Source organism: Phyllobates terribilis, unplaced genomic scaffold, assembly GCF_046119375.1.
Source record: "Phyllobates terribilis strain yellow unplaced genomic scaffold, ASM4611937v1 Scaffold_17__1_contigs__length_24005725, whole genome shotgun sequence".
In the NCBI taxonomy this organism is placed as follows: Eukaryota; Metazoa; Chordata; class Amphibia; order Anura; family Dendrobatidae; genus Phyllobates; species Phyllobates terribilis.
Window position 1 is genome coordinate 10,034,023 of NW_027362777.1, and position 26,788 is coordinate 10,060,810.

A 26,788-nucleotide genomic window follows, 5' to 3' on the forward strand; every position below is an offset into this window, starting at 1 on the left:
GTAGTCTGTGGCGCCAGGGTGCACTGTATTAACTTCTGTTTCCTGGTGTGATGATATGTTGTGCACCCGATAGTCCAGAAATCAGAGACAGATAATAGGCTGCTGGTAAACTCTACTTCTTGCAAACAACTACAGATAAATCCAGACAGATGATTCAGCAGAGTTTCTCTTTCAATGCAGCAAGCTCAGTTACTTTCCAGTATGATAATGCAGATACACAAACGGTGCAGTGACTCCTGGGTCCTAGCTTCTGCTTATCTGTACAGTCCTATCACACAGCTGATTGCAGCTGTGACTGGTCTCTCATACAGCAGATATCTGGGCTTCCATACCTGCTCCTTCAGCTTATCACAGGCAAGACCAGACACCACACAATGTCTCCTCCTCTCTCCTTCTCTTTCTGAGCACTCACTGCACTAAGCTCAGGACCTTGTCATATGGTCTAACCACCTTATTGCCATATATGGAAACCAGGGCTAATTCATTAACGCTTAGTAATCTGAGAGCAGAACAGAATAATCACTCTCTACATATATAAACCATTCTGTATACTGGATCCTCATGTACATTATCTGCAAAGGGAAATATAAACATTGTGCAGACATAATGAGGTAGCTGCTGGCTCTGCTACATCTTAAAGGGACATACACATCTAACTTTGGGGCACTACACGTATAAAATAGAAATTGTCGTTTTATTAATCACAAGATACTCCTTTAGTTCCCCTAAAGTCTATAACTTGCAACCAAAAAGGGTTTAATTTCCATGTGGGTATATACTGCATTGGGAGACTAAGCTTAGGGAGACACAGGGAGGAGAAAGAAAGAACTCTGGGCAGGAACTGATGCAGGACTATAAGACTCAGTATCATACCATGTCCAAGAGCCAAGTCCATGCTCGACAAAGAGGAGAATGTGGATGAAAAACAGGAGTATTGGTATACATTAGGATGACGGCCTCTCCAAAGAGCAATTAAAGCTGTCTCCTTAAGTGACCAAAATGGGTACAATTGCTTCTACCCTCTTAGCTTCATGTGTTCCTCTATCCCAGTGAGAGTCCGGTATATTATTAAAGTACCATTTTATAATATAGGGGATTTGCGAGAAGTCGGCAATAATAGTTAGAATTTTGTGTATGATTCTCCTGGAATATGGTGGTGATATGTAGATAGATTATTAATAGAGATTTAGTAATAACTTACAGAACAAACATACGTACTGACCCTCTATATCTATTATCACTGTAAGACGCTCACATTGTGACTGACTCCCCGAGAGTATGGAGAGCGCGTGGAGTGATAGTCGGCTGTAACCACTTCATGTTTAGTAGATGAAGTTTCTCAGAGGTAAGATGTGTTTCTTGCAGACAAATCAGAGCAAGTTTTTTCATTTGAAGATACTGAAAGATCACCTGTCTTTGAACACTAGAAGAATGACCCCTTACATTCCAGCTATTTTCATTGACTCCACCATATTTAATGTAATAGATACAGTGGGTACGGAAAGTATTCAGACCCCTTTAAATTTTTCACTCTTTGCTTCATTGCAGCCATTTGGTAAATTCTAAAATGTTCATTTTTTTTTCATTAAAGTACACTCTGCACCCCGTCTTGACTGAAAATAAATAGAAATGTAGAAATTTTTGAAAATTTATTAAAAAAGAAAAACTGAAATATCACATGGTCATAAGTATTTAGACCCTTTGCTCAGTATTGAGTAGAAGCACCCTTTTGAGCTAGTAAAACCATAAGTCTTCTTGGGAATGATGCAACACGTTTTTCACACCTGGACTTGGGGATCCTCTGCCATTCTTCCTTGCAGATCCTCTCCAGTTCCGTCAGGTTGGATGGTGAACGTTGGTGGACAGCCATTTTCTGTTCTCTCCAGAGATGCACAATTGGGATTAGGTCAGGGCTCTGGCTGTGACCATTCTTGACTGGCCCAGAGTTGTTCTGAAGCCACTCCTTTGTTATTTTAGCTGTGTGCTTATTGTCATTGTCTTGTTGGAAGGTGAACCTTCAGCCAAGTCTGAGGTTCAGAGCACTCTAGAAGGGGTTTTCATCCAGGATATCTCTGTACTTGGCCGCATTCAAGTTTCCTTCAATTGCAACCAATCGTCCTGTCCCTGCAGCTGAAAAAACACCCCCATAGCATGATGCTGCCACCACCATGTTTCACTGTTGGGATTGTATTGGGCAGGTGATGAGCAGAGCCTGTTTTTCTCCACACATACCGCTTAGAATTATCGCCAAAAAGTTCTATTTTTGTCTCATCAGACCAGGGAATCTTATCTCATAGTCTGGGGTCCTTCATGTGTTTTTGAGCAAACTCTACGCAGGCTTTCATGTCTTGCACTGAGGAGAGGCTTCCGTCAGGCCACTCTGCCATAAAGGCCCGACTGGTGGAGGGCTGCAGTGACAGTTGACTTTGTGGAACTTTCTCCCATCTCCCTACTGCATCTCTGGAGCTCAGCCACAGTGATCTTGGGGTTCTGCTTTACCGCTCTCACCAAGGCTCATCTCCCACGATTGCTCAGTTTGCCTGGATGGCCAGGTCTAGGAAGACTTCTATTGGTCCAAACTTCCATTAAAGGATTATGGAGGCCACTGTGCTCTTAGGAACCTTGAGTAATGCAGAAATTCTTTTGTAACCTTGGCCAGATCTGTGCCTTGCCACAATTCTGTCTCTGAGCTCCTTGGGCAGTTCCTTTGAGCTCATGATTCTCATTTGGTCTGACATGCACTGTGAGCTGTGAGGTCTTATATAGACAGGCGTGTGCCTTTCCAAATCAAGTCCTATCAGTTTAATTAAATACAGCTGGACTCCCTAGAAGGAATAGAACCATCTCAAGGATGATCACAAGGAAATGGATAGAATGTGACTTAAATATGAGCGTCTGAGGAAAGGGTCTAAATACTTATGACCATGTGATATTTTAGTTTTTCTTTTTTAATAAATTTGCAAAAACTTCATTTCTGTTTTTTTCCAGTCAAGTTGGGGTGCAGAGTGTACTTTAATGAGAAAAAAATGAACTTTTTAGAATTTACCAAATGGCTGCAATGAAACAAAATGAAAAATTTAAAGGGGTCTGAATACTTTCCGTACCCACTGTATACAGGTGCAGCTCACTAAATTAGAATATCATCAAAAAGTTTAATTATTTCAGTTCTTCAATACAAAAAGTGAAACTCATAAATTATATAGAGTCATTACAAACAGAGTGATCTATTTCAAATTTCTATTAATGTTGATGATTATGGCTTACAGCCAATGAAAACACAAAAGTCATTATCTCAGTAAATTTGAATAATTAGCAAAAAATACCTGTAAAGGCTTCCTAAGTGTTTACAAAGGTCCCTTAGTCTATTTCAGTAGGCTCCACAATCATGGGGAATACTGCTGACTTGATAGATGTCCAGAAGGCAGACACACTCCACAACGTCCCAGAGTCTGGAGGAAGAGTGGAGAGGCCACAATCCAAGTTGCTTGAGGTTTAGTGTGAAGTTTCCATAATCAGTGATGGTTTGGGGAGCCATGTCATCTGCTGGTGTAGGTCCACTGTGTTTTATCAAGACCAAAGTCAGGACAGCCGTCTACCAGGAAATTTTAGAGCACTCCATGCTTCCCTCTGCTGATAAGCTTTTTGGAGATGGAAATTTCATTCTCCAGCAGGACTTGGCACCTGTCCACACTGCCTAAAGTACCAATACCTGGTTTAAAAACAACAGTATCACTGTGCTTGATTGGCCAGCAAACTCGCCTGACCTTAACCCCATAGAGAATCTATGGGGTATTGTCAAGAGGAAGAGGAGAGACACCAGACCCAACATTGCAGACGAGCTGAAGGCTGCCATCAAAGCCACCTGGGCTTCCATAACACCTCAGCAGTGCCACAGGCCGATAGCCTCCATGCCACGCCACATTGATGCAGTAATTGATCCAAAAGAGCCCCAACCAAGTATTGAGTGCATTTACTGAACATACATTTCAGTAGGCCAACAGTTCGGATTGTAAAAACATTTTTCAAGCTGTTATAAAGTGTTATACTTTACTGAGATAAATGACTTTTGTGTTTTCATTGGCTTTAAGCCATAATCATCAAAATTAACAGAAATAAACACTTGAAATAGATCCCTCTGTGTGTAATGACTATATAATATATGAGTTTCACTTTTTGTATAGAAGAACAGAAATAAATTAACTTTTTGATGATATTTTAATTTAGTGAGATGCACCTGTATGTAGTTTCCAATATCCTATCAGCAGAGCATTTCTGTTTTACATAGCTAGTTAAGCGCATATTACAAGATTGTCAACAATATAAAACATACCCCAATAAACAAAAAAGACCCCCCCCTCCCCATAAAAGGCAGATATAAAACACCTTTCTCCGGGTGAGAGACTGGGCGAAGTATTTCCATAGCTGTCGCTTTTAAAGTAGAAAAAATGGCGGCTCAGTCAGTGTTGAACATATGGGAGAATTCCACCTAGAACCTAAGCCTTCTTGGGGGATAATTCAACCCCAATTAGGCAAGAAAAATGTGATATAATCATAATAGAACCTGAAGAAAAAACAACATTTGTAAAGAACTGTCCAACAAGCAAGGACGCACTTCTTCCCATATACTTGCGAATCACTGTGTTTTTGAAGAATTAGGGTTTGTACCACAGGATCTTCAACTTTTAACATCCCGAATTTGATCCCGGCGTATTTACCTCTCATTCATATCGAGCCAGTGAAGGGTTTATGAATCCTGAATAAAGTGCACAGTACCTCGGGCTACCACCCTTAACTTGGCAGGGTATATCATTGAATATCAGGATCTGGAGATATTTGTGGATACTTCCCACGCTGCTGGTTTATTGAAAACAATTCAGAAAGGTTTATTAAATTGCTGTTTTTATTAAATGCGTGTAAAAGTGACAAGCACTTCTTCTTCAGGAAACAACCACATACAGACAAAATCCTGCAAGGCAGTTTAAAGGCTTGAGTTTTGAATTAAGGCTCCAAATCAACACATAACTGACTTGTGTCAAAGTTCACTGGATTGGCACATGATTACATCGGAAAATAACAAAATTGCGTGCATTTCAGTTATATAAAGAAATACCTCCTAAAAAAATGTATCACGATTCATATACTATAAACCTATTCGACATTATTTAAAATTGTATATATATATATATATATATATATATATAAGTTCAAATGTTCGCTAAAATAAATGTATTTATTCACTTATTCTAAAAGCAGGAGTTGGGCTACAACCTATATCTCTATAGGGAAAACCACTGTGTCCTGTGTTCTTTACTCATTAAGCCACTATGTGTATTTAGGAATTAACAAAAGATTAAAAAGAAAAGCAAATCCAAGGGTAGGAGAAAAGTTTGTAAAAAACTTGTAGTTCATTGTATGTCAAAAAAATTCTTGTTTTATTTATTTAATATGTCTTTTGATGAGCTAAAATGCTCTTATAAGAATTCCTCTAAATGTTATTTTAGTTTATTATATTTATTACAGTCCATTTGTCGTGTTTCATATGTCAGAATATTATTTTGTGTCATTATACTGATAGTGTGTTTTATCAATTCCTGTATAATTTTATTAGAAGGAAAATAAATATCATTATAAATTAATTCCACGCTTCCTTTTTTAATTAATTTGTTAAATGAGCACATTATGAGATCGTTCTACAGCTTATAGAAGGGTTAAGGTTTCAAGCCTCATTATTAATTTCAGCCAGTTTTCAAAGAATTCAGTAGGAAAGGAGCCTTCTATTTTTTTTCAGGCACACCAATAACTGGTATATCTTTGAGCCTTGACCTATTTTCAAGATCATCTGTTTCCGCCAGCAGTGCTGATATTTGCTGTTCTGCAAGCCTGTTCTCATTGCTTTTATCGGCTATCTGGTCCTCAATGGCACTGACTTAGCCTTCCACTGCCCCTACTCTATTTTCTGCAGTTTGTGTAATATACCTGTTGTCTCATCTTTAAGACCACCAAAATGTACATTGAAAGCAGAGAGAGAATTTACAATGTATCACTGCAATGAAAACATCTTTTAAAGTAGGTTCCTCAGGTACCTGTATGTCCCATTGGTGCAGGTTAGGCCGTGGGGCAGGGAGTATTGTGCCACATGCAATTTTGTGGTCTTTTCATCCCCTTCAAAGCGGCTGCCTCTCCCATCTCCTGCACACCCAACTCCTCCACTTGGAGCCCGTGCACAGGTGTGGGGTAGCTGTTATAAGGCCACTGTCACGTGCTGAGACCTGTGTTTCTGTGCAGGCAAACTGCTACAGCCAGGCCACCACTTCCCTCCTTTTTTGTCTCCCCTGCTCAATCTGTCTCCAGCGTGACAACCGTGGTGTCATCTTAGAGCTGAGAACCTGCTTCTCCCGCAGTCTTTATGTGGCTTTTCCTGGTCATTTTTTTCCCCTGGAGCAAACTACTTCCACACTCAGACAATTAACCGGTAGATGTATGCCGATTTTCAAGATGGTCGTCAGGTCCTATATCGCATAAATAGCTAGATGCTCGGCCGGAGCTCCTACATCTGCTTGTTCACATATGTCATCAAGGTTGTTGCACACAAGTACTGCTGCTTTCTGTGTGAGTGGGATAGTTGTGCAAGAGAATATGGCTACAATAAAAGGGACTAGCCTCTCCAACATTCACTTCAGCAAGGGAGTAAACTGTCCTGCATCCAGAAGTTGAGGATCCACCTAGGCAATGGTGGTAACAAAATCTTATCAAGTTGGGCCTAATGAAGAACTTAGTAAACGCTATGGATAAAAATGTAAAAGCATTCATGCATCTGATTGATAACTTTCCAAGGTTAAGTGAAGCAAATATAAAAGAAGGAGTCTTTATTGGACTTCAGATTCGTAAGCTTCTTCAAGATGAGCAGTTTCTTCATTTGTTCCAGGGCAAGGAAAAGTCTGCATGGTTTACATTTGCATTTGTGGTAACTAACTCTTTGGGAAACTCAAGAGCACATACAGTAACTATGAAGAGTTGGTGTTATTTCTACTCAAAACATGTAAGGATCTTGGCTGTAACATGTCCTTAATGATTAATTTCTTATATGCTAGACTTTTCTTCTTCCAAACTGTGGAGTAGTGAGAGACGAGGATGGTGAGAAATGTAACCAAGATATTGCAACTATGGAGAAAAGATATCAAGGAAGATGAAATCCATCAATGCTTGCAGATTAATGTTGTATAGTTTTAAGAGATGATCCGATACAGGAGTACAAGAAACAAGCAAAAAAACAGTTGTCACTGAATGAGGACTAATTTTGTAGTGCAATTTCTGCAACTGTTTAAATTCGCAATAGGGTTTAGACAGGTTTTAGTTATTTGAATTGTTTCTAAGTTTTCTCTAAATAAATATCAGAAAATTGGCATAACAAAATATTCTGCATCTGTATATTTACAGAAATAATAATGTTTCAAAGTACTGGAACTTTTATCATTAAATTATATGTAGCAGTAAAATGAAAAACTCATTGTCCAATTTGAATTCAGGAGGTCAAATTCATTAAGAAATGGCTCAGTTCATAATAGAACCTGACAACTTTTACAAATATGTAAAACAGTGTTACATGATCTGAAAGGTTCATGAGCTAGATTCTTCAGCGGCTCAGTCAAGACGTGCAGCCTCTGTACAGGTCCCAGTACCTTCCTCTCCTCTTCTGCACCAATCAGAAAAGTGTGGGGCTTGAGGAGAGATCAGTTCTCTCACTGATCAGGAAGGACACTGTCTCATTGTTCTCGGCCACAGGAAGCTACCTTCAGTCTATAGGACGCACTCACTTATTAGCACGATTTTTTCTTGCTAAAAGTGTGTCTTTTCAAGTAAAACATTTTCCACATTAAGGATATAAAAAAGGCTTCTCCCCTCTGTGACTTCTCTGATGTCTAACAAGAGCTGATTTCTGGTTAAAACATTTCCCACATTCTGAACAGGAAAAAGGCTTCTCTCCTGTGTGAGTTCTCTGGTGCTTAAGGAGATTTGATTTCACTGTAAAACATTTCCCACATTCTGAACATGAAAAAGGCTTATCCCCTGTGTGAGTTCTCTGATGTGTAACAAGATCTGATTTCTGGTTAAAACATTTCCCACATTCTGAACAGAAAAAAAGCTTATCTCCTGTGTGAGTTCTCTGGTGCTTAACAAGATTTGATTTCTCTGTAAAATATTTCCCACATTCTGAACATGAAAAAGGCTTCTCTCCTGTGTGAGTTCTCTGGTGCTTAACAAGATTTGATTTCCCTGTAAAACATTTCCCACATTCTGAACATGAAAAAGGGTTTTCCCCTGTGTGAGTTCTTTGATGTGTAACAAGATCTAATTCCTGGTTAAAACATTTCCCACATTCTGAACATGAAAAAGGCTTCTTCCCTGTGTGAGCTCTTTGGTGACTAAGAAGACTTGATTTCTTGTTAAAACATTTCATACACTTGAAACATGAAAATATATTCTTTGCTGTGTGAATTTTTTGATGTTTAAGAAAAAACTTTTTGAGGGGAAAACTATTTCCATATTCTGACCGTGCAAATGGCTTCTTAGCTTTAGGAGCAGTTATTTTTTTAATGCTTAGTTTGTGACTTTGATTTTCCTTAGTAGTCGGTAATGAATCAGAAGACAGGACGTGTTTCAAAGGATCAAATGACACATCTTTGCTGTAAAGGGATGATGGTATATTTGGAGTAATAGCATTCCCTTCAATTGTATCCTGTGAGATCTCCAGCTCATCTGTTTTGAAAATTGAAGAGGTCAGCTGTCCCTCTGATCTCCTAGTACAGTCATCTGCTAAGTAAAAAAAAATATATTTGAATAAAAAATTCTTGAAATTCATATTTTTGAACATTTCTACTTAAACTGTTGGTACAAATGGCAAGTTATGTAAAAATATTGATTTATTCACCAAGACAATGACAGTTCACAGTCTAATAGAAAACCGCATATCATGAACCAGTAGAGTTTGGTGTTCAACTGTTTGTTCATTCTGCCTCCCAAATATGAAATATGTGAAAATTATACCAATAAAAATTTCTATTCATATCATAAAAAGCAAGCCTCCGCTCAGGTCCATAATCTGTCAACGGAAAAACAGAGGTTTCGACATCATTAGTGGCTCAAAAACGCTTGAAAAGCAACATGGCTTCCATAAACCAATCCAGCAAAATCCGCTCTTCCAAAATCAAATATGCTCCCTACTTAACTCAAATGGAAAGCACCACACCCTACTAAAACTCACGCATAATGCCGGAAGCAAACTGATGCAGCCTTGTTCTTCGCTGGTTAAGTCTTCTGTGTTCAGCTCCCGTGTTGTGTATTTTCTTCTTAGTATCCTCTTGTGATCCCAGCACGTTTACTGACTACTATTGTGTCTTCTGATTTTGTATTAACTCTGCCCTCCTGGTTCTGATCCGGCAACCTGACTATTCTTCTTGTCATGTCACACCACAGAACAGCAGGCAACACTAAGTCCAATCCTAAGTGTCTTTGTGTAAGTACAGATCCATGTAGAGGGGTTAAAGGGTGTAGGGCAAAACTTTGACTGTAAACAATAACACATGTAATGAAAAGATCAAAAAAAAAAAAAAAGAGAGAGAGTAACTAGTGGTGAAACCTCTCTGGGATAATTAGAGTATGCTTCTTGGTAGCTCCTGGCAATTTAACCTATAGTAAGGGCCAATATTTTCTGGCAAATGAGTCTCAAGAAAAAATATACATTTAATGAGAACTTTTTATAATAGTGCAGAGCTGAGGTGTCTTAAATTTAGAACGCGGGTATTTGGAAGAGACAATGGAGATCTTTTTTTGAAAGACTACCAGGGAATTACAGAGTTAAGTGAGGCAGGCCAATCCCACCACAATCAAACTATCATACAGAATGAACCTGTAAAAAAAAAAAGACAATAAAAAAAAACACATTACATCCCCAACAAGAATGTATGTTTGGGGGGGGGGGGCAGAGAAATCAAACACTAAACCAGAGTTGCACTTATTTATGGTAGACCATTGGAGCTACTATGAATCCTGACCAGAAGAGTAGAGAAAGTATTAGTGCTCCCCATTTTAGGATAAATGGTATCTAAAATTCTTTAGGATTGATAATATTATTTATGACGTGAAGTGAATCCATGAAACCAGGGCTCGAGTCATGCCAACATATCTCCTGCAGGCATGAATGAATTTTTTTACAGCCATCAGCCACTCACAGCTTAGAGATATGTCATGGCACAGGTGTAATGTTTTTTGTATACTTCATCTATTTGAAGTAATTTGGTTTAAAAAGAAATTGAAAAGTCAGGGTAAAGGGAAATTCTGTTATCATACAGAAATTCATACTTGGCCCTCTCTGCACGTTTAATATTGCCGATCATAAAAGCGAGGTTTGGTCAGAAAGACAGGACGTGGTCTTATAGGGACCATATGAGCACATTCAGCGCCACAGAAGGGAGAGAAGGTATATTCATCTAATAAGATATCAGGGTTCTAGGAAGCCAACACGATCATTACCCTCCACTTTCTCTTACAGGCTCATCATAATATTTTTCTTCAAGTGATTTTCTAACTTGTCAGCACATTCTACGTACGCTGTCATTTGGCTTGGTAGTTTACAGACCTGAGCAGGTAAGAGTCAGGATCTTCTAATTTCAGTTGGTAGTTGGATTTTCCAGGTTGTAAGTTCTATAGAAAAGGAGTTTCAATGTCCAAAGTCATTTGAACAGTTTTTGGTGGAGGAGAATGTTTTGGTATAGATGCAAAATGGTGATCACATGATTGTGATACAGCTGGACTACATGACCGTTAAAGCAGCCACAGCCTGTGACTGAGAAGAATATATGACTTCTCTGCATTTAGTGGTCACTACTCACCTGGATAGTTATCTGTAGGAATCTCCTCTTTACAAAGCTCATCACCCCTCACATATGTCTCTGTAGTATTAATATGGGTCAGATCTTCACCCTGAAAGAAATATTGTACAAGTCACAGACAGATGGAGAAGTCACATCTATGATCAGTAGTGATGAACGAGTACTGTAATATTCGTAATCGCTATACTCGTAACGAGTATTTTGTAATAATCGCATATTGTACTCGCTATTCGGAGCGAATACAAGTCAATGGGAAATGCGAGTAATTTTCTGCTAGACCCTACACAAAGGGGCCTGGGGGCCTGAAGAAAAGGCTGAAATGGATGGGAAAGTGATGAAACAGAATGAGAAGAGCCTGTAGAATGAGCCTGCATGCATTTCTGACTCACATATGGTTTCTGGGAATAAGTTTGTCGCAGTATTACGCCACTTTTACAGACACACAAAAACAACTACCAAACCTAACCTAAATTGCATTTACAGGCCAAAAAGGTTAAGAAACAGTTTTTCCTGCACAATCACTTGTATATAAGGCTAAATAAACCATAGAAGCCCCAAAAATATCCATTTTAGCCTTTGTTCACACATACTGCTGTGGCTTTTATTCGCTTTTTACAATTGGGAGAGCCCTAACTTATATATTTTGTAGGTCCCTCTGTCATGAATCATTTTTTCAGTTCGCTATTCCTCAGCACTTTACAAGCACAGCTAGAAAGCATCAGTAGGTATGTAGATCTTTGACCTGAGAGGCCTCAGGTGGCTCTGTAACATACGATTTGGAGGGACAGCTGTTACTTAGACATTTGGGTGGTCCCTCCATCATTGACACTCAGATAGTGGAATACACATTCAATAGCAGTTTACTGCTTGACCCTCCTCCTCCTCCTCCTCCACCACCACCACCACCACAACCACCACAACCACCATGTGATACTGCGGCCCTAAATTCAAATGTTCAGAGGCCTTGTAGTAGGCAGGAAAGCTGAGTTTTGTGAGAGCCCTCGTGTGGCCCTGTAACATACATTTTGAAGTGCCCTACTCTAGAGATTTTGGAGGTTGCTCGTGTACATCTGAGAGTGCCCTCACTTGCTCATATTGTAGGGCCCTCACTGTATTATTTAACTCATTTAGGGGCAGAGACTACAGAGAAAAAAAGCCAAGAGACATGGAGTACTAGAAGGTAGCAGTGAGTACGGCCTGCGATCTTCAGGTATGGCTGAATTTAGTGAACCGGAAAAATAAAGCTGCACTAGTTAACTGGATGACGAGCTCAAATATATCACTTGTGCAAATCAATGGACAAAGGATATATGGTGCTCCTCTCCAGGATGGGTTGGTGAAGCTTCTCCAAATGGCTCCGAAATTTTGATTGTCAATATTCCCCAGATTATATAGGAAGAGAAGACTTCTTGATATTGTACTACTTGGTCCAGTGCACAATGAGCATCATAGTTCCAAAAATTACTCCTGGGGGCTGTATCATACTGCAGGGAGATTCCTTGACAAGGGCCTCCCTTGTCAAACATTATCTACGATGGAGTACTGTAGTAGTTGTGGGCCTTCACATTTTCAGAGGGCCATGAGTCGGTCATCAACAGTCAGTGTAAATTTCTATTGAATATGTATCCCCTATCTCAGTCACAATGTGGCACAAGCCAGGCATGTTTTCTGCCAAATAGGTTGACTGACAGGGAATACATATTCAATAGAAATGTACTCTCTCAGTCACAATGTGGCACAACCTGTGAGAAGGGCCTCCAACCTCCAATGACAAATATTAGTTTGGTAGGACCAATATACATTCCAGATTTGTCCACTGCACAATGCGCATAAGGTTTGTAAAAATTAGCCCTATGGGCTGAGTCATGGTTGATGCAGGAAGCCACCATCCCAAGGGTCTCCAATCACAAATAGTAGTTAGGCTGGAGTAGGAATACTGTCCTGGTTTATCCACTGCACAATGTGCAAAGTTTGTAAAAATTAGCCCTATGGGCTGAGTCATGGTTGACGAAGCAAGGAATCTGTTTTTTATGAGAAGGGGGTGACGTTAACAACAGTAGCATGAATCTTCATTTTTGGGGAATTTAGGTTGGCTTGCTGTTATCTGGAGGGATTACAAACTGTGGAGATATCCAGTCCTTGTTGAATTTAATCAGAGTAAGTCTGTCTGCATTTTCCGTGGAGAGGCGTGTGAGTCTATCAGTGATTTCCCCAGCAGAACTGAAAACATGCTCAGACACCACACTAGCAGCCGGGCAGGCCAGCACCTCCAAGGCATATAAAGAGAGGTCGGGCCAAGTGTTCAGCTTAGACACCCGATAATTAAAGGGAACTGAAGCGTCAGAAAGGACACACGTATGGTCACTTAAAGTAACCCTTAACCATGTTCTGCAACTTATCCCTCCTTAGCATTTTTATAGGCACAGATAGCCCTTGCTGGTTTGTTGAAAATTGCCCAATTTGGGCACATTTTCCCTCGACCTCCGTTGGAGCTGGTGTTCGTTTCTCTCCCCATTATCCCTTGGTGTTGAAAAGAGCTGGTACCTCTGCCACCAGCATTATCTGAGGGTGATGTTTTCAGCAACTGATCTACAACGGCCCTCTTATACGATTCCATTGTACAATCCCGGGCAAAAATTATGGAATCACCGGGCTTGGAGGATGTTTATTCAGTTGTTTAATGTTGTTGAAAAAAAGAAGATCACAGACATGGCACAACACTAAAGTCAAATGGCAACTTTAGGGCTTTAAGAAACAGTAAAAGAAATCAAGATTAAAAATGTGGTACTCAGTAAGGGTAATTTTTTTCAGACCAAGCAGAGGGAAAAAATTATGGAATCACCCTGTAAATTTTCATTTCCAAAACTAACACCTACATCAAAGTAGATATGCTCGGGTGTCTGCATCTAAAAAGGAGTGATCACACCTTGGAGAGCTGTTGCACCAAGTGGACTGACCTGAATCATGGCTCCAACACAAGAGAGGTCAATAGAAACAAATGGGTGGATTGGACAACCTTTCAGGGTAGGATCTGGTGTCCGTCAGGGCTGTGCTCTTAGCCCTTTGCTTTACGCCTTTGCAATTGATCCCTTCCTCAGAAGGATCGATTGTGGATCATTGGAAGGGGTTCGGATGGGCAGGGCAGCGCCGGAGGCTATCTTGAGGGTAGTGGCCTACGTGGACGATGTCACCGTATTTGTTTCTTCGCAAGAGGAGGCAATGGTGGTGATGTCAGAAGTGGAGCGCTACTCGGAGGCATCCGGGTCCAAGGTCAACCAGAATAAGTGTGAAAATCTCTGGCTGGGAGGCGGAGATCCCAGGTTTGATCTTCTGGACACTCTCCCCGAACCCCAAGAACACGCCAAAGTCCTGGGCACTGAATTCGTCCAGGGTGATTACCCCATGAAAAACTGGGAAGGCAGAATCAAAGGTATCGCCCAAAGAGTGGACCAATGAAAGGGTTGGTCTTTGAGACTGAGGGAAAGGGTTGGCTTGTGCAAAGCTTTCCTGCTCCCCTTGCTAATCTACCTGGGCGCGTCTGTGTCTTGCCAAAGCCTCTCTGGACACAGGTCTACAGTCTGTTCTTCCAGATGCTATGGGGGGAATAGACTGAACCTAGTCAAGAGGGAGGTCACTTACCGAACGAGGAGACTAGGGTGGTTGTATATGGTGAACCCGGTGGTGTTCCTAGTGAACACCTTCTTGAAAGTTAACGTGGCAAACCTCTGGAAGGAGAGGGCTCCTCCATGGGTATTATCCTGCAAGGGATGGTTTCAGCCATCAATCTTCAGAGGGAAGATTGAAAGATCCTCGCACACTGCATGGGCATCTCCCGGCTTATGTTACCCCGGTTCTAAAAATGATCCACCAGTGGGGTCTGGGAATATGGGAGGTGAGGTCCCTCCCGAGGAAACTCCTCGATAGGAGGGTCTTGCTTTCTCATTTTCAGAGTCCATTGGTCCTCAAGAACTGCCCAAGTCGGGATCTGGAGTTTGGGTTGAGTTTGTTAAATTCTAGCAGGATCCCCAAGAAGTACTGGGACTTGACTTGGCGCTGCTTCCAAGGTAAGCTGTGTGTAAGGGGCAATTTGAAGTACAGGCGCTCCGAGGACAGGAATTGCCCCCCGTGAGGCTTGTGCCAACATGCTGGAAAGCATGGAGCACTTTCTGCTTCATTGTCCCTTTAATACAGAGGTGTACAACAGGGTGGGAGCTTCCATTGGTTGGCCACGGCTGGCTACTCTGTCCTATGTCGGGTGGGCCTATGGAGCGTTCGGAGACCTTGGGAGAAGGGACCGAACCACTTTATTCATACTAAGTGTGGTCAGGTATTTCACGTGGAACGTACATGTTTTAGTTTCGACGCAGAGTAAAATGCTAAGTGCAGATGAAGTTTGTAGGAACATCCTAGTGACCTGGTGAAGGTACGTTCTCTGGAGTATGAAAGACTGGCTTCCCGGAGGGCGGCCCCTCTCTGGAGGGGCTTTTCCTTCAGGGTGCCTTAGTCCGGTAGTACTCCTATATCCAGGTGGTGGGCTGATGTCTTTTGTTTTGTATTTAAGTCTCCTGAATAGGTTTCCAAGCATTGAGCCTTGGATGGTGAGCATGTAGGTTGCCTTTGCCCCGTCCTCTGCTCAACTTGGTATGGCAGATGCTACAGCCTATAATGTTTTTCTCTGAAGGACTTTCAGAAAAAAAAATTCCACACAGCAGCTGAACGCCCCATTGCCCTGACTTAGCGCACAGCGGGGGTGCTCTTGGGAACAGATGACCCAGTTCTCACTCTGGGCAAACCACGACCCGTTGGTGCTACATATTCATCTTCCTCTGTGTTGCTGCCATGGCTATGCATGCCAACAGTCCAGCTCGGATCAGTGGACTCATCATCGACTACCTCATCTTCCATCTCATCCTCCTTCCCAGTGGACATTGTAGGCTGACCTGATAGCAACTGTGTCTCATCATCATCAGCCTCCACCTCTGGAGACAAAAAATGATGTTCCGCCAAGTGTCTTTCTTCTGGCCATAGGTCCTCAAATACATAAGCATCAATGCACGCCACCTCCTCTTGTCCCTGCACAGAGCCAACCAAAGGATACGTACCAAACAGATCCTCGGAGTGGCCAAGCTTGGGGTCATATGTGTCCCGTGACTGTGTCCTGGAGGAAGGAGAACCAGCTTCAGGATTGGATGGGCCAGCCTTCTGTATCCACAGTAGACTGTGTGGTCGTGGAAGATTTGTTGCTGCTTGACAAATGCGTAGAGGCCTTGTCTGCTATCCAAGACAGAATCTGCTCTCACGCTTGTGGCTTCCACACACGTTTACGTTCCAGACCGGGAAATTTTTCCAGGAACATAGTGGCATCAAGCTTCTTCTGACTTGACACAGACTGAGTGTCTTCTTGCGCACCACTGACACATCCCTTAACAACAGTCTTTTTTGGCATTTTGGGTTTTGTTGACAGAATTTCAGATGTTGATGGCACAAGCCAAGCTAGCTGTCACAGCCAAAATAGTGGTTAAAATGGCCTGGTGCGTGCTTTGTAGCAGGCAGTAGGAAATGTTTGGACTACTGCTTTGTGTATGGCACTCAATGATTGTTTAAGTGGACTAATATGGACAGAAGGTAGGCTCTGACCCCTAAAACAGCAGGGAAAATAGACCGGTGCTAAAAAAAAAAAAGGCAGCACAAAATGCTACTTCTGTGTGTGATGGCAAAATATTGCTTTGCCTCTGACAAGAGCTGTTTTAATATGGACACTGGAAGAACACTACCTAATACACAATCTCTCCCTCCTTGTACTCTGACTTTGTTGTGTGTCCTTAGCTCTGAAAAGAGCTATTTTTTGATGGTATTATGGAGCTAGTGAGCGGCTCCTTTAAACACAGAACTAGTATACACTGCAGGTAGCCCTTAAAAGGGCTTTTGTTTTATCAAGAGGCCTAAACACTCTCCCTAGCAGCTCAGCAATCTCTCCCTAAGAATGCAGGCTCCAGACGCAATGTGCACAAAATGGCGACGACAGGGCTAAATAGACCCTATGACGCTGGGTGGCCAGCCAATCACAGTGAGGCCAAAACCAAGGTGTCTGAAGAATTACTGTGATTGGTTATGAAGCCCAGCATGTTTAGTGGCTGCAAAGGAGGTGCCAAAACTGCAGGGCGGGACATTCGAATATAGCGAGGCGAGTACACAAATACGTACTCGCAATATAACAAGTACCTGAATACCGTACTATCTGTGCGAATAGTAACGAATACACTCACTCATCACTAATGATCAGCTCTAATCCAGCCATCTCCCCCATTCTCATTATACAAGTATAAATCATATAATTCTGGTGAATAAAACAAGACTGAACACAAGACCTTCACAGCCGTATACACATCACAGGAGAGATCTCATGACACCTTCTCTCCATGTACCTGATGATCCTGAGGAATATTGGGATCTTCTTGTTTACAGTCCTGTGGAAGAAGAGGACGTGGACATCTCTCTGATGTTGTCCTCTTACTGGATAGATCTAGAGGAAGCACATACAGGGACTGAATTCATTCTTTACATATAGACAATTATAGGTCGTGTGTATTTAGTCCTGTCTATTACCTGGTGATGTGAGGGGCTGGGGAACCTCCATCATGACATCCTGGTACAGATCTTTGTGTCCTTCTAAATTCTCCCACTCCTCCATGGAGAAATAGACAGCGACATCCAGACATCTTATAGGAACCTGACACACACAATGATAGAGTTATACCCCCAATCCCTTCATAGCTTTACTATAAAATGTTCCAGCATTCCCAGCAGTGTCACCTCTCCAGTCAGCAGCTCAATCATCTTGTAGGTGAGATCTAGGATCTTCTGGTCATTGATGTCCTCATGTATCAGGTGGTGAGGTGGAAGCTCCGTGATTGGGCTCAGGGTTCTTCCCCACCATCCGTCAGACAAAGGGTCCTGACAGCGCTCACTAGAGGTCTTCTTCACTACTGTGTAATCCGGATTATGGAGAGACACATTCATAAATCTCACTACAGATATTTCCAGAGTCCTCACCTCTCCAGTTCTGTCCGTTATTCCCATAGATAAGAATGATGTAATGTGATGTCATCAGAATCTCTCACCTCTCCAGTAAGCTGGAAGAGGATCTCTAGGGTGAGGTGTAATATTTTCTCAGCCATCTTGTCTGTGTCCATATTCATCTTTAAAGCGTAATTCAGGAAAATTCTCAAATATAGAAGATATTCACTGAGAGGATCCGATATTGTAGAGACCTGAATGAGAAGTTGAGCAGATGAAACATCATAAAAACCCTGTGTAATAATACAATTACTGGAGATAATAAGGGGAAATATATGAGGAGATTTATGTTTTACAGTATCTAGTTTTCTTTACATCTACTAATAAAACCTATATATTTTAGGCCACAGACAACAAGCAGTTTCTTTCTCATAGACTCATCTTCCTTATTGCTAATTCTCATCTCATTTACCAACACTGCAATCGGCATTAGCAATAAAGCAGGAGATATTGATTACACGTCACATGAGAAATAACTACTTCATGATGAAGATGAAATCTTCATCTTCCACTACGGCTCTATAAACGTATTTGGCCAGAGTCCGTCACTAACTACATCACCACCGGCCGTCTATGTTTCCCGTCTTCACCGGACTGTCATCTTCTATCACGTTAGATCGCAGGTCTGATTCATACTTAGAAGTTTGAGGCATTTATAAAAGCTTGTTTGTAAGACCACAAAGACAGGAGTTATTTGATACCAAAATTTCAATGTACAGTGTTTTATGGGGTTTCAAAACAAAGTGTGAATCTCAAATTGAAATCATTGTTGTTGAGATTTTGCGTAAATTTCAACACCTCCTCCTGTGTGCCTCCCCACATCAGGAGGAGGTTGTCGATAAATCGACCGTACCATATGATTTTTTTGGGCTATAAATTTTGCTCTCAAGGTAAATGTGTTGCTCCTCCCATTTGGACATTAATCCAATGACGATGAAAATTTGCAGCCCATACTTACTACCCTCTTTTGTAAAAAATAAATTGATTGCCAAAGCAGAAATAATTATGATTTAGAAGAAATTTAACTGACATGATAATGAAATCTTTTATTTCTACTGTATACGTGCTATAGGTATCCAAGTGATAGCTCAGGCTAGTTAACGCTACACTGTGTGGTATGGATGAATATAGAGCCACACGTGGTCAAAATTGTTAGTACTCCTCGTTTAACCCCTTAGTGGCCTGGGGCATATTAGTACGCCCCAGGCCATCATCCCAGGTTCATCATGGGCTCCGGCGCTGAGCCCGCACTGAACCGGGCACATGTCAGCTGATTCTTACAGCTGACATGTGCCCGCAACAACCTCGGGTGGAATCTCGATCCACCCGCGGCAGTTAACCAGTTAAATGCCGCTGTCAATCTCTGACAGTTGCATTTAACAGGGCCGCGCCGGAAGTGTGTCACTTACCCCGCCCACTGGTGACCCCGTCATGTGATCGCAGGTCACTGATGGGTGGGCATGGCAACCCGTGGTCTGCAGCAGACCCCAGTGGTTGTCATGAAAAGATTGCTATGAGCGCCACCTAGTGGTCGGCACTAATAGCACAGGAGCATTTATGCTACATAGAGGTGCTCATCGCCTCTATGTAGCAGAGGCAATCAGACAGTTGCTGCTTCTATAGTCTCCTATGGAGACTATAGAAGCAAGCAAAAAGTGTAAAAAAAATGTTTTTAAAAATATAAAAAAAATGTAAAAAATATAAAAAGTTCCAACAATCTTGAAGGAGTTCCCAGAGATGCTTAGCACTTGTTGGCCCTTTTGCCTTCACTCTGCGATCCAGCTCACCCCAAACCATCTTGATTGGATTCAGGTCTGGTGACTGTGGAGGCCAGGTCATCTGGCGTAGCACCCCATCACTCTCCTTGGTCAAATAGCCCTTACACAGCCTGGAGGTGTGTTTGGGGTCATTGTCCTGTTGAAAAATGATGGTCCAACTAAACGCAAACCGGATGGAATAGCATGCCGCTGCAAGATGCTGTGGTAGCCATGCTGGTTCAGTATGCCTTCAATTTTGAATAAATCCCTAACAGTGTCACCAGCAAAGCACCTCCACACCATCACACTTCCTCCTTCATGCTTCACGGTGGGAACCAGGCATGAAGAGTCCATCTGTTCACCTTTTCCGCGTCGCACAAAGACATCGTGGTTGGAACCAAAGATTTCAAATTTGGACTCATCAGAGCAAAGCACAGATTTCCACTGGTCTAATGTCCATTCCTTGTGTTCTTTAGCCCAAACAAGTCTCTTCTGCTTGTTGCCTGTCCTTAGCAGTGGTTTCCTAGCAGCTATTTTACCATGAAGGACTGCTGCACAAAGTCTCCTCTTAATAGTTGTTGTAGAGATTTTGTCTGCTGCTAGAACTCTGTATGGAATTGACCTGGTCTCTAATCTGAGCTGCTGTTAACCTGCGATTTCTGAGGCTGGTGACTCGGATAAACTTATCCTCAGAAGCAGAGGTGACTCTTGGCCTTCCTTTCCTGGGGCGGTCCTCATGTGAGCCAGTTTCTTTGTAGTGCTTGATGGTTTTTGCAACTGCACTTGGGGACACTTTCAAAGTTTGCCCAATTTTTCGGACTGACTGACCTTTATTTCTTAAAGTAATGATGGCCACTTGTTTTTCTTTACTTAGCTGATTTTTTCTTGCCATAATACAAATTCTAACAGTGTATTCAGTAGGACTATCAGCTGTGTATCCACCAGACTTCTGCACAACACAAATAATAGTCCCAACCCCATTTAAAAGGCAAGAAATCCCACTTATTAAACCTGACAGGGCACACCTGTGAAGTGAAAACCATTTCCGGTGACTACCTCTTGAAGCTCATCAAGAGAATGCCAAGAGTGTGCAAAGCATTCATCAAAGCAAAAGGTGGCTACTTTGAAGAACCTAGAATATAAGACATATTTTCAGTTGTTTCACACTTTTTTGTTAAGTATATAATTCCACATGTCTTAATTCATAGTTTTGATGCCTTCAGTGTGAATGTACAATTTTCAAAGTCATAAAAATACAGAAAAATCTTTAAATGAGGTGTGTCCAAACTTTTGGTCTGTACTGTATATACATACATACTCATATATACAATGCTCAAAAAAATAAAGGGACCACTCAAATAACACATCCTAGATCTGAATGAATGAAATATTCTCATTGAATACTTTGTTCTGTACAAAGTTGAATGTGCTGACAACAAAATCACACAAAAGTCATCAATGGATATCAAATTTATTAACCAATGGAGGCCTGGATTTGGAGTCACCCCCAAAATTAAAGTGGAAAAACACACTACAGGCTGATCCAACTTTGATGTAATGTCCTTAAAACAAGTCAAAATGAGGCTCAGTATTGTGTGTAGCTTTCACGAGCCTGCATGACCTCCCTACAACGCCTGGGCATGCTCCTGATGAGGTTGTGGATGGTCTCCTGTGGGATCTCCTCCCAGACCTGGACTAAAGCATCCGCCAACTCCTGGACAGTGTGTGGTGCAACAGACTGTCCATGATGGATGGAGCAAGACATGATGTCCCAGGTGTGCTCAATCGGATTCAGGTTTGGGGATGGGCGGGCCAGTCCATAGCTTCAATGCCTTCATCTTGCAGGAACTGCTGACGCACCTCCAGCCACATGAGGTCTGGCATTGTCCTGCATTAGGAGGAACCCAGGGCCATCTGAGGATCTCATCTCGGTACCTAATGGCAGTCAGGCTACCTCTGGCGAACACATGGAGGGCTGTGCAGTCCTCCAAAGAAATGCCACCCCACACCATTACTGACCCACTGCCAAGCCGGTCATGCTGAAGGATGTTGCAGGCAGCAGATCGCTCTCCACGCCGCCTCCAGACTCTGTCACGTCTGTCATATGTGCGCAGTGTGAACCTGCTTTCATCTGTGAAGAGCACAGGGCGCCAGTGGCGACTTTGCCAATCCTGGTGTTCTGTGGCAAATGCCAAGTGTCCTGCACGGTGTTGGGCTGTGAGCACAACCGCCATCTGTGGACGTCGGGCCCTCATACCACCCTCATTGAGTCGGAGTCTAACCATTTGTACAGACACATGCACATTTGTGGCCTGCTGGAGGTCATTTTGCAGGGCTCTGGCAGTGCTCTTCCTGTTCCTCCTTGCAGGCGGAGGTAGCGGTCCTGCTGCTGGGTTGTTGCCCTCCTACAGCCCCCTCCACGTCTCCTGGTGTACTGGCCTGTCTCCTGGTAGCGCCTCCAGCTTCTGGCTCGCATTGATGTGCCATCCTGGATGAGCTGCACTACCTGAACAACTTCTGTGAGTTGTAGAGTCCGTCTCATGCTAGCACGAGTGTAAAAGCACAACCAACATTCAAAAGTGATCAAAACATCAGTCAGAAAGTATTGGTACTGAGATGTGGTCTGTGGACCCCACCTGCAGAACCACTCCTTTATTGAGGTGTCTTAATAATTGCCAATAATTTCCATCTATTGTCTATTCACATTCACACAACAGCATGTGAAGTTGATTGTCAATCAGTGTTGCTTCCTAAGTGGACAGTTTGATTTCACAGAAGTTTGATTTACTTGGAGTTATATTCTGTTGTTTAAGTGTGGCCTTTATTTTTTTGAGCAGTGTGTGTGTGTGTGTATATATGTATGTATATATATATATATATATATATATATATATATATATATATATATATATATATATATATATATATATATATATACACACACAGTACAGACCAAAAGTTTGGACACACCTTCTCAATGCCAAGAATGTGCAAAGCAGTCATCAAAGCAAAAGGTGGCTACGTTGAAGAACCTGAAATATAAGACATATTTTCAGTTGTTTCACACTTTTTTTTGTTAAGTATATAATTCCACATGTGTTAATTCATAGTTTTGATGCCTTCAGTGGGAATGTACAAAAAATTTTTTTAAATGAGAAGGTGTGTCCAAACTTTTGGTCGGTACTGTATGTATGTGTGTGTGTGTGTGTGTGTATGTGTATGTATATATATATATATATATATATATATTTTACACTCACACGCATATATATTTGGCAGTGTCATATCGCCCAAATCTGCAGACCGCATGCTGCTTTTGTACTTGGCAGGTCCACATCAGATGTTAAGGAGATGAATGAGAGAGACAAAAGTCCAAAACTAAACTTTTCAATACTTTACGAATGCTTCTTCTGCATTATGCAGAGTCAGGAACTTTCCGGTTACATGTAAAAGTATATAACTTTTGTTACAAGCCACAACAGACCAGTAAACTATTATGGGAAGGCCCATCATCACCTGTGGGGATCATACGGGTTGAGATGTGTCGCTACGGCCCCTCAGAGCTACTCTCAGCTCCCAGTTGATTTGTGAGGACCTCGCTGGCAGAGGTGCATAGGTACGACTCCTCACTAGTACTGTCAAAGTCTATTTGATGAGGGCCACATACTCCTTCTATGGCACTGCATCTTCAGTTCTCCAGAGGTGTTTGGCGACACTGTGGCTTCCTCGCTAGTAGATACAATTTTTGCTTAAGATAAGGAATCCTTCTTTAACTTAATCTCCTTTAAATTAGGCCTACTGTCTACTCAGGGCAAAGTTCTGTACTATCTAAGTAGACCTCCTGGCCTGAGCTTAGGACCTTATCCTGCTCTTTGTCTCCACTATGCTCCCTGCCTGGAATCCAGATTCCCACTGCCATTATATATTTGCTTTCTTTTAGAACATACTATTTGATGTCTCCCTCCTGGCACACAACACCCTGCAACCAGATGGACTGAAGGTCTGTATTTCTCATGTACTTATCCCTATCTGACTCATCACCAGGAAATTGTTCTCCTGTGTACCCATCTAGCTCAGAATGAGGGCTCCCAGCCAGTATGATTTCCCCCACAATTTCTGATATTAAAACACACACTACTCATCCAACCCTGTTCCTGAGATGCGCTGCTCCGGTCTGTCCATTGTGAGTACTGAGTCTCCATACTACAGGTGTGATGTAGTGATGCCATTGTGCTTGCAGTGAATGGAGTCTTAGACTCACAGGCGAAAGATGAATGGTGGATCAGTGAGCTTTCAACACCCTGATTCACTATTTATCCAATGGTATCACTGTCATGGGAATGTGGAGATCACTGAAATTGTGATGATGGGTAAAGAGAGCGTCCTCGGTGGCGAGCCCTCTCAATTCGTGGGCACCAGAGTGGTCGCATGGGCTGCCGCTATTGATGAAACGGTCCTGCTAACTATTTAATTTTCCTCACTTATATAGCGCCATTAATTCCACAGCACTTTACAGACATTATGGGCGCTCACAATCTAAATTCCCTATCAGTGTGTCTTTGGAGTGTGGGAGGAAACCGGAGAACCCGGAGGAAACCCATGCAAACAAGGGAAGAACATACAAACTCCTTGCACTGTTGTGTGGTAAATATCTCATAGGTCCTGAGTTCATTAGTATCTGCACCAAGAATGGGGCTAAGGCCACGGCCCCACTATCAGTATTTGGTCAGTATTTTTTCTCAGGAGTGGGAGCCAAAACCAGGAGTGGGTGATAAATGTAGAATTGGTGCACTTGTTTCTATTATACCTTTTATCTGTTTCTCACCTGGTTTTGGCTTCCACTCCTGAGAAAATATGATAATTGCTTACCGGTAATTTGATTTTCCAAAACCATGACAGCACCGTACAGAGAGAGAGTGTCGGCCCCCAGGAACAGGAAACCTACCAAAATAAAAAGGGGCGGCACCACTCTTCCTCCCCAATGTGTTTAAAGAGAATAAGAGGTAAACGCCTTGTTAAGACATATATACATACAACAATAGTTATCAATATTCACCTTATAGTGTTTGCACAAACCAGTGGATTTTTTTTTCCCGAAAACAGGAAGTTTTCAGGAGTGGGAGCCAAAACCAGGAGTGGGTGATAAATGTAGAATTGGTGCACATGTTTCTATTATACCTTTTATCTGTTTCTCACCTGGTTTTGGCTTCCACTCCTGAGAAAATATGATAATTGCTTACCGGTAATTTGATTTTCCAAAACCATGACAGCACCGTACAGAGAGAGAGTGTCGGCCCCCAGGAACAGGAAACCTACCAAAATAAAAAGGGGCGGCACCACTCTTCCTCCCCAATGTGTTTAAAGAGAATAAGAGGTAAACGCCTTGTTAAGACATATATACATACAACAATAGTTATCAATATTCACCTTATAGTGTTTGCACAAACCAGTGGATTTTTTTTTCCCGAAAACAGGAAGTTTTCAGGAGTGGGAGCCAAAACCAGGAGTGGGTGATAAATGTAGAATTGGTGCACATGTTTCTATTATACCTTTTATCTGTTTCTCACCTGGTTTTGGCTTCCACTCCTGAGAAAATATGATAATTGCTTACCAGTAATTTGATTTTCCAAAACCATGACAGCACCGTACAGAGAGAGAGTGTCGGCCCCCAGGAACAGGAAACCTACCAAAATAAAAAGGGGCGGCACCACTCTTCCTACCCAATGTGTTTAAAGAGAATAAGAGGTAAACGCCTTGTTAAGACATATATACATACAACAATAGTTATCAATATTCACCTTATAGTGTTTGCACAAACCAGTGGATTTTTTTTTCCCGAAAACAGGAAGTTTTTGCAGCACCAAAGTAAAAGAGAAGGGAGGTAAGTAGGACGTATACCCTGAGGGGGATCAGGGTCAGAGGCAGAGTAGGCTAAAATTATGGTCATTCTAACCCATCTGGCCATCGTGCACTTAGTAACTGCTTTACCCTTGTTTGCCCCCTGAAAAGAAACAAACATGGCTGAGGATTTCCTCCACTGATTCGTTACCTCAAGGTATTTAAGGATACACCTTCTCACATCTAGGGAGTGAAATTTAATTTCCCCTTGGGTCTTTAGTTCATCACAAAAAGACTTCCTGACTATTTCCTGACTTCTGTGAAATCTAGAGCTTACTTTTGGGAGGAAAGCTGGATCTGGCCTCAATATCACCCTATCTTGTAAGATGTTTGTAAAAGGGGGATTGATTGAGAGAGCCTGTAACTCACTCATCCGCCTAGCAGAGGTTAGTGCCACCAGTAGTACTATTTTTTAGTGTAAGCACTTTAATAGCAGCGGATGAGATGGGTTCAAAGGGAGCCTTGTAAGGGCATTCAGGACTAAATTAAAGGTCCCAGGGAGCTACCATAGGACTGTCTATAGGTCTGGACGAAAAAGATGCCTTTATAAACCTATATATCCATGGATGATCAGTTATTTTATGATCAAATAGCGCCCCTAGGGCTGATACCTGCACCTTTAAAGGAGCTAGTGGAGAGACCCCTCTCTAGACCTCTTTGAAGGAATTCTAGTATTTCCGAAATGGGAACTAGCTGACTTTAGGGAGTCATGACCCGACCGGAAAATTTAAGAAATTTATTCCAAATCTTTTCATATTTAAGGGAGGTGACTTTTTCTGTTCAACAGGAGAGTTGAAATTAAATTTTCTGAAAAACCCCTGTCCGATAACAATCACCTCTCAAGTTCCAGGCAGTTAGGTGTAATCTGGGAACCTGAGGATGGGTCACCGGACCTTGGGATAGTAGATCTGGATTGTCGGGTGGGATCCAGGGGTCCGAGACCGATATGACTCTTAGCCAAGAAAACCAGGCCCTTTTCGGCCAGAAGGGGGCAATCAGTATTATTCTGGATTTTTCCTCGCGTATCTTCTTTAATACTATGGGAATCAAGGGAAAGGCCGAGAAGGCATTTGCCATACGAAACCCCCATTCCTGCAGAAGGGCGTCCACCCCGTCTGGTGACTCTCTTGGATTTAGAGAATAGAATTTTTCTACCTGATGGTTTTC

At 42.1% G+C, this 26,788-nt stretch overlaps 1 protein-coding gene across 5 annotated transcripts in view; it reads right to left on the reverse strand.

Annotated features, from left to right (window-relative positions):
- Positions 1-4,882: 4,882 nt before the first annotated feature.
- The window catches only part of LOC141176074 (uncharacterized), a 39,904-nt gene continuing 17,998 nt past the window's right edge, over positions 4,883-26,788 (reverse strand). For 3 of the 5 annotated variants that reach the window (XM_073660065.1, XM_073660064.1, XM_073660063.1), the window contains 5 exons: positions 17,703-18,160; positions 17,496-17,619; positions 17,315-17,412; positions 10,890-10,980; positions 4,883-8,814 (listed from right to left, as the gene is read on the reverse strand). In XM_073660065.1, the coding sequence (XP_073516166.1) occupies positions 7,874-8,814; positions 10,890-10,980; positions 17,315-17,412; positions 17,496-17,619; positions 17,703-17,969 (1,521 nt within the window). In that variant the 5' untranslated portion in view covers positions 17,970-18,160 and the 3' untranslated portion in view covers positions 4,883-7,873. The remainder of the gene's footprint in view (positions 8,815-10,889; positions 10,981-17,314; positions 17,413-17,495; positions 17,620-17,702; positions 18,161-26,788) is intronic. The other 2 variants (XM_073660067.1, XM_073660066.1) reach the window with 2 other exon arrangements.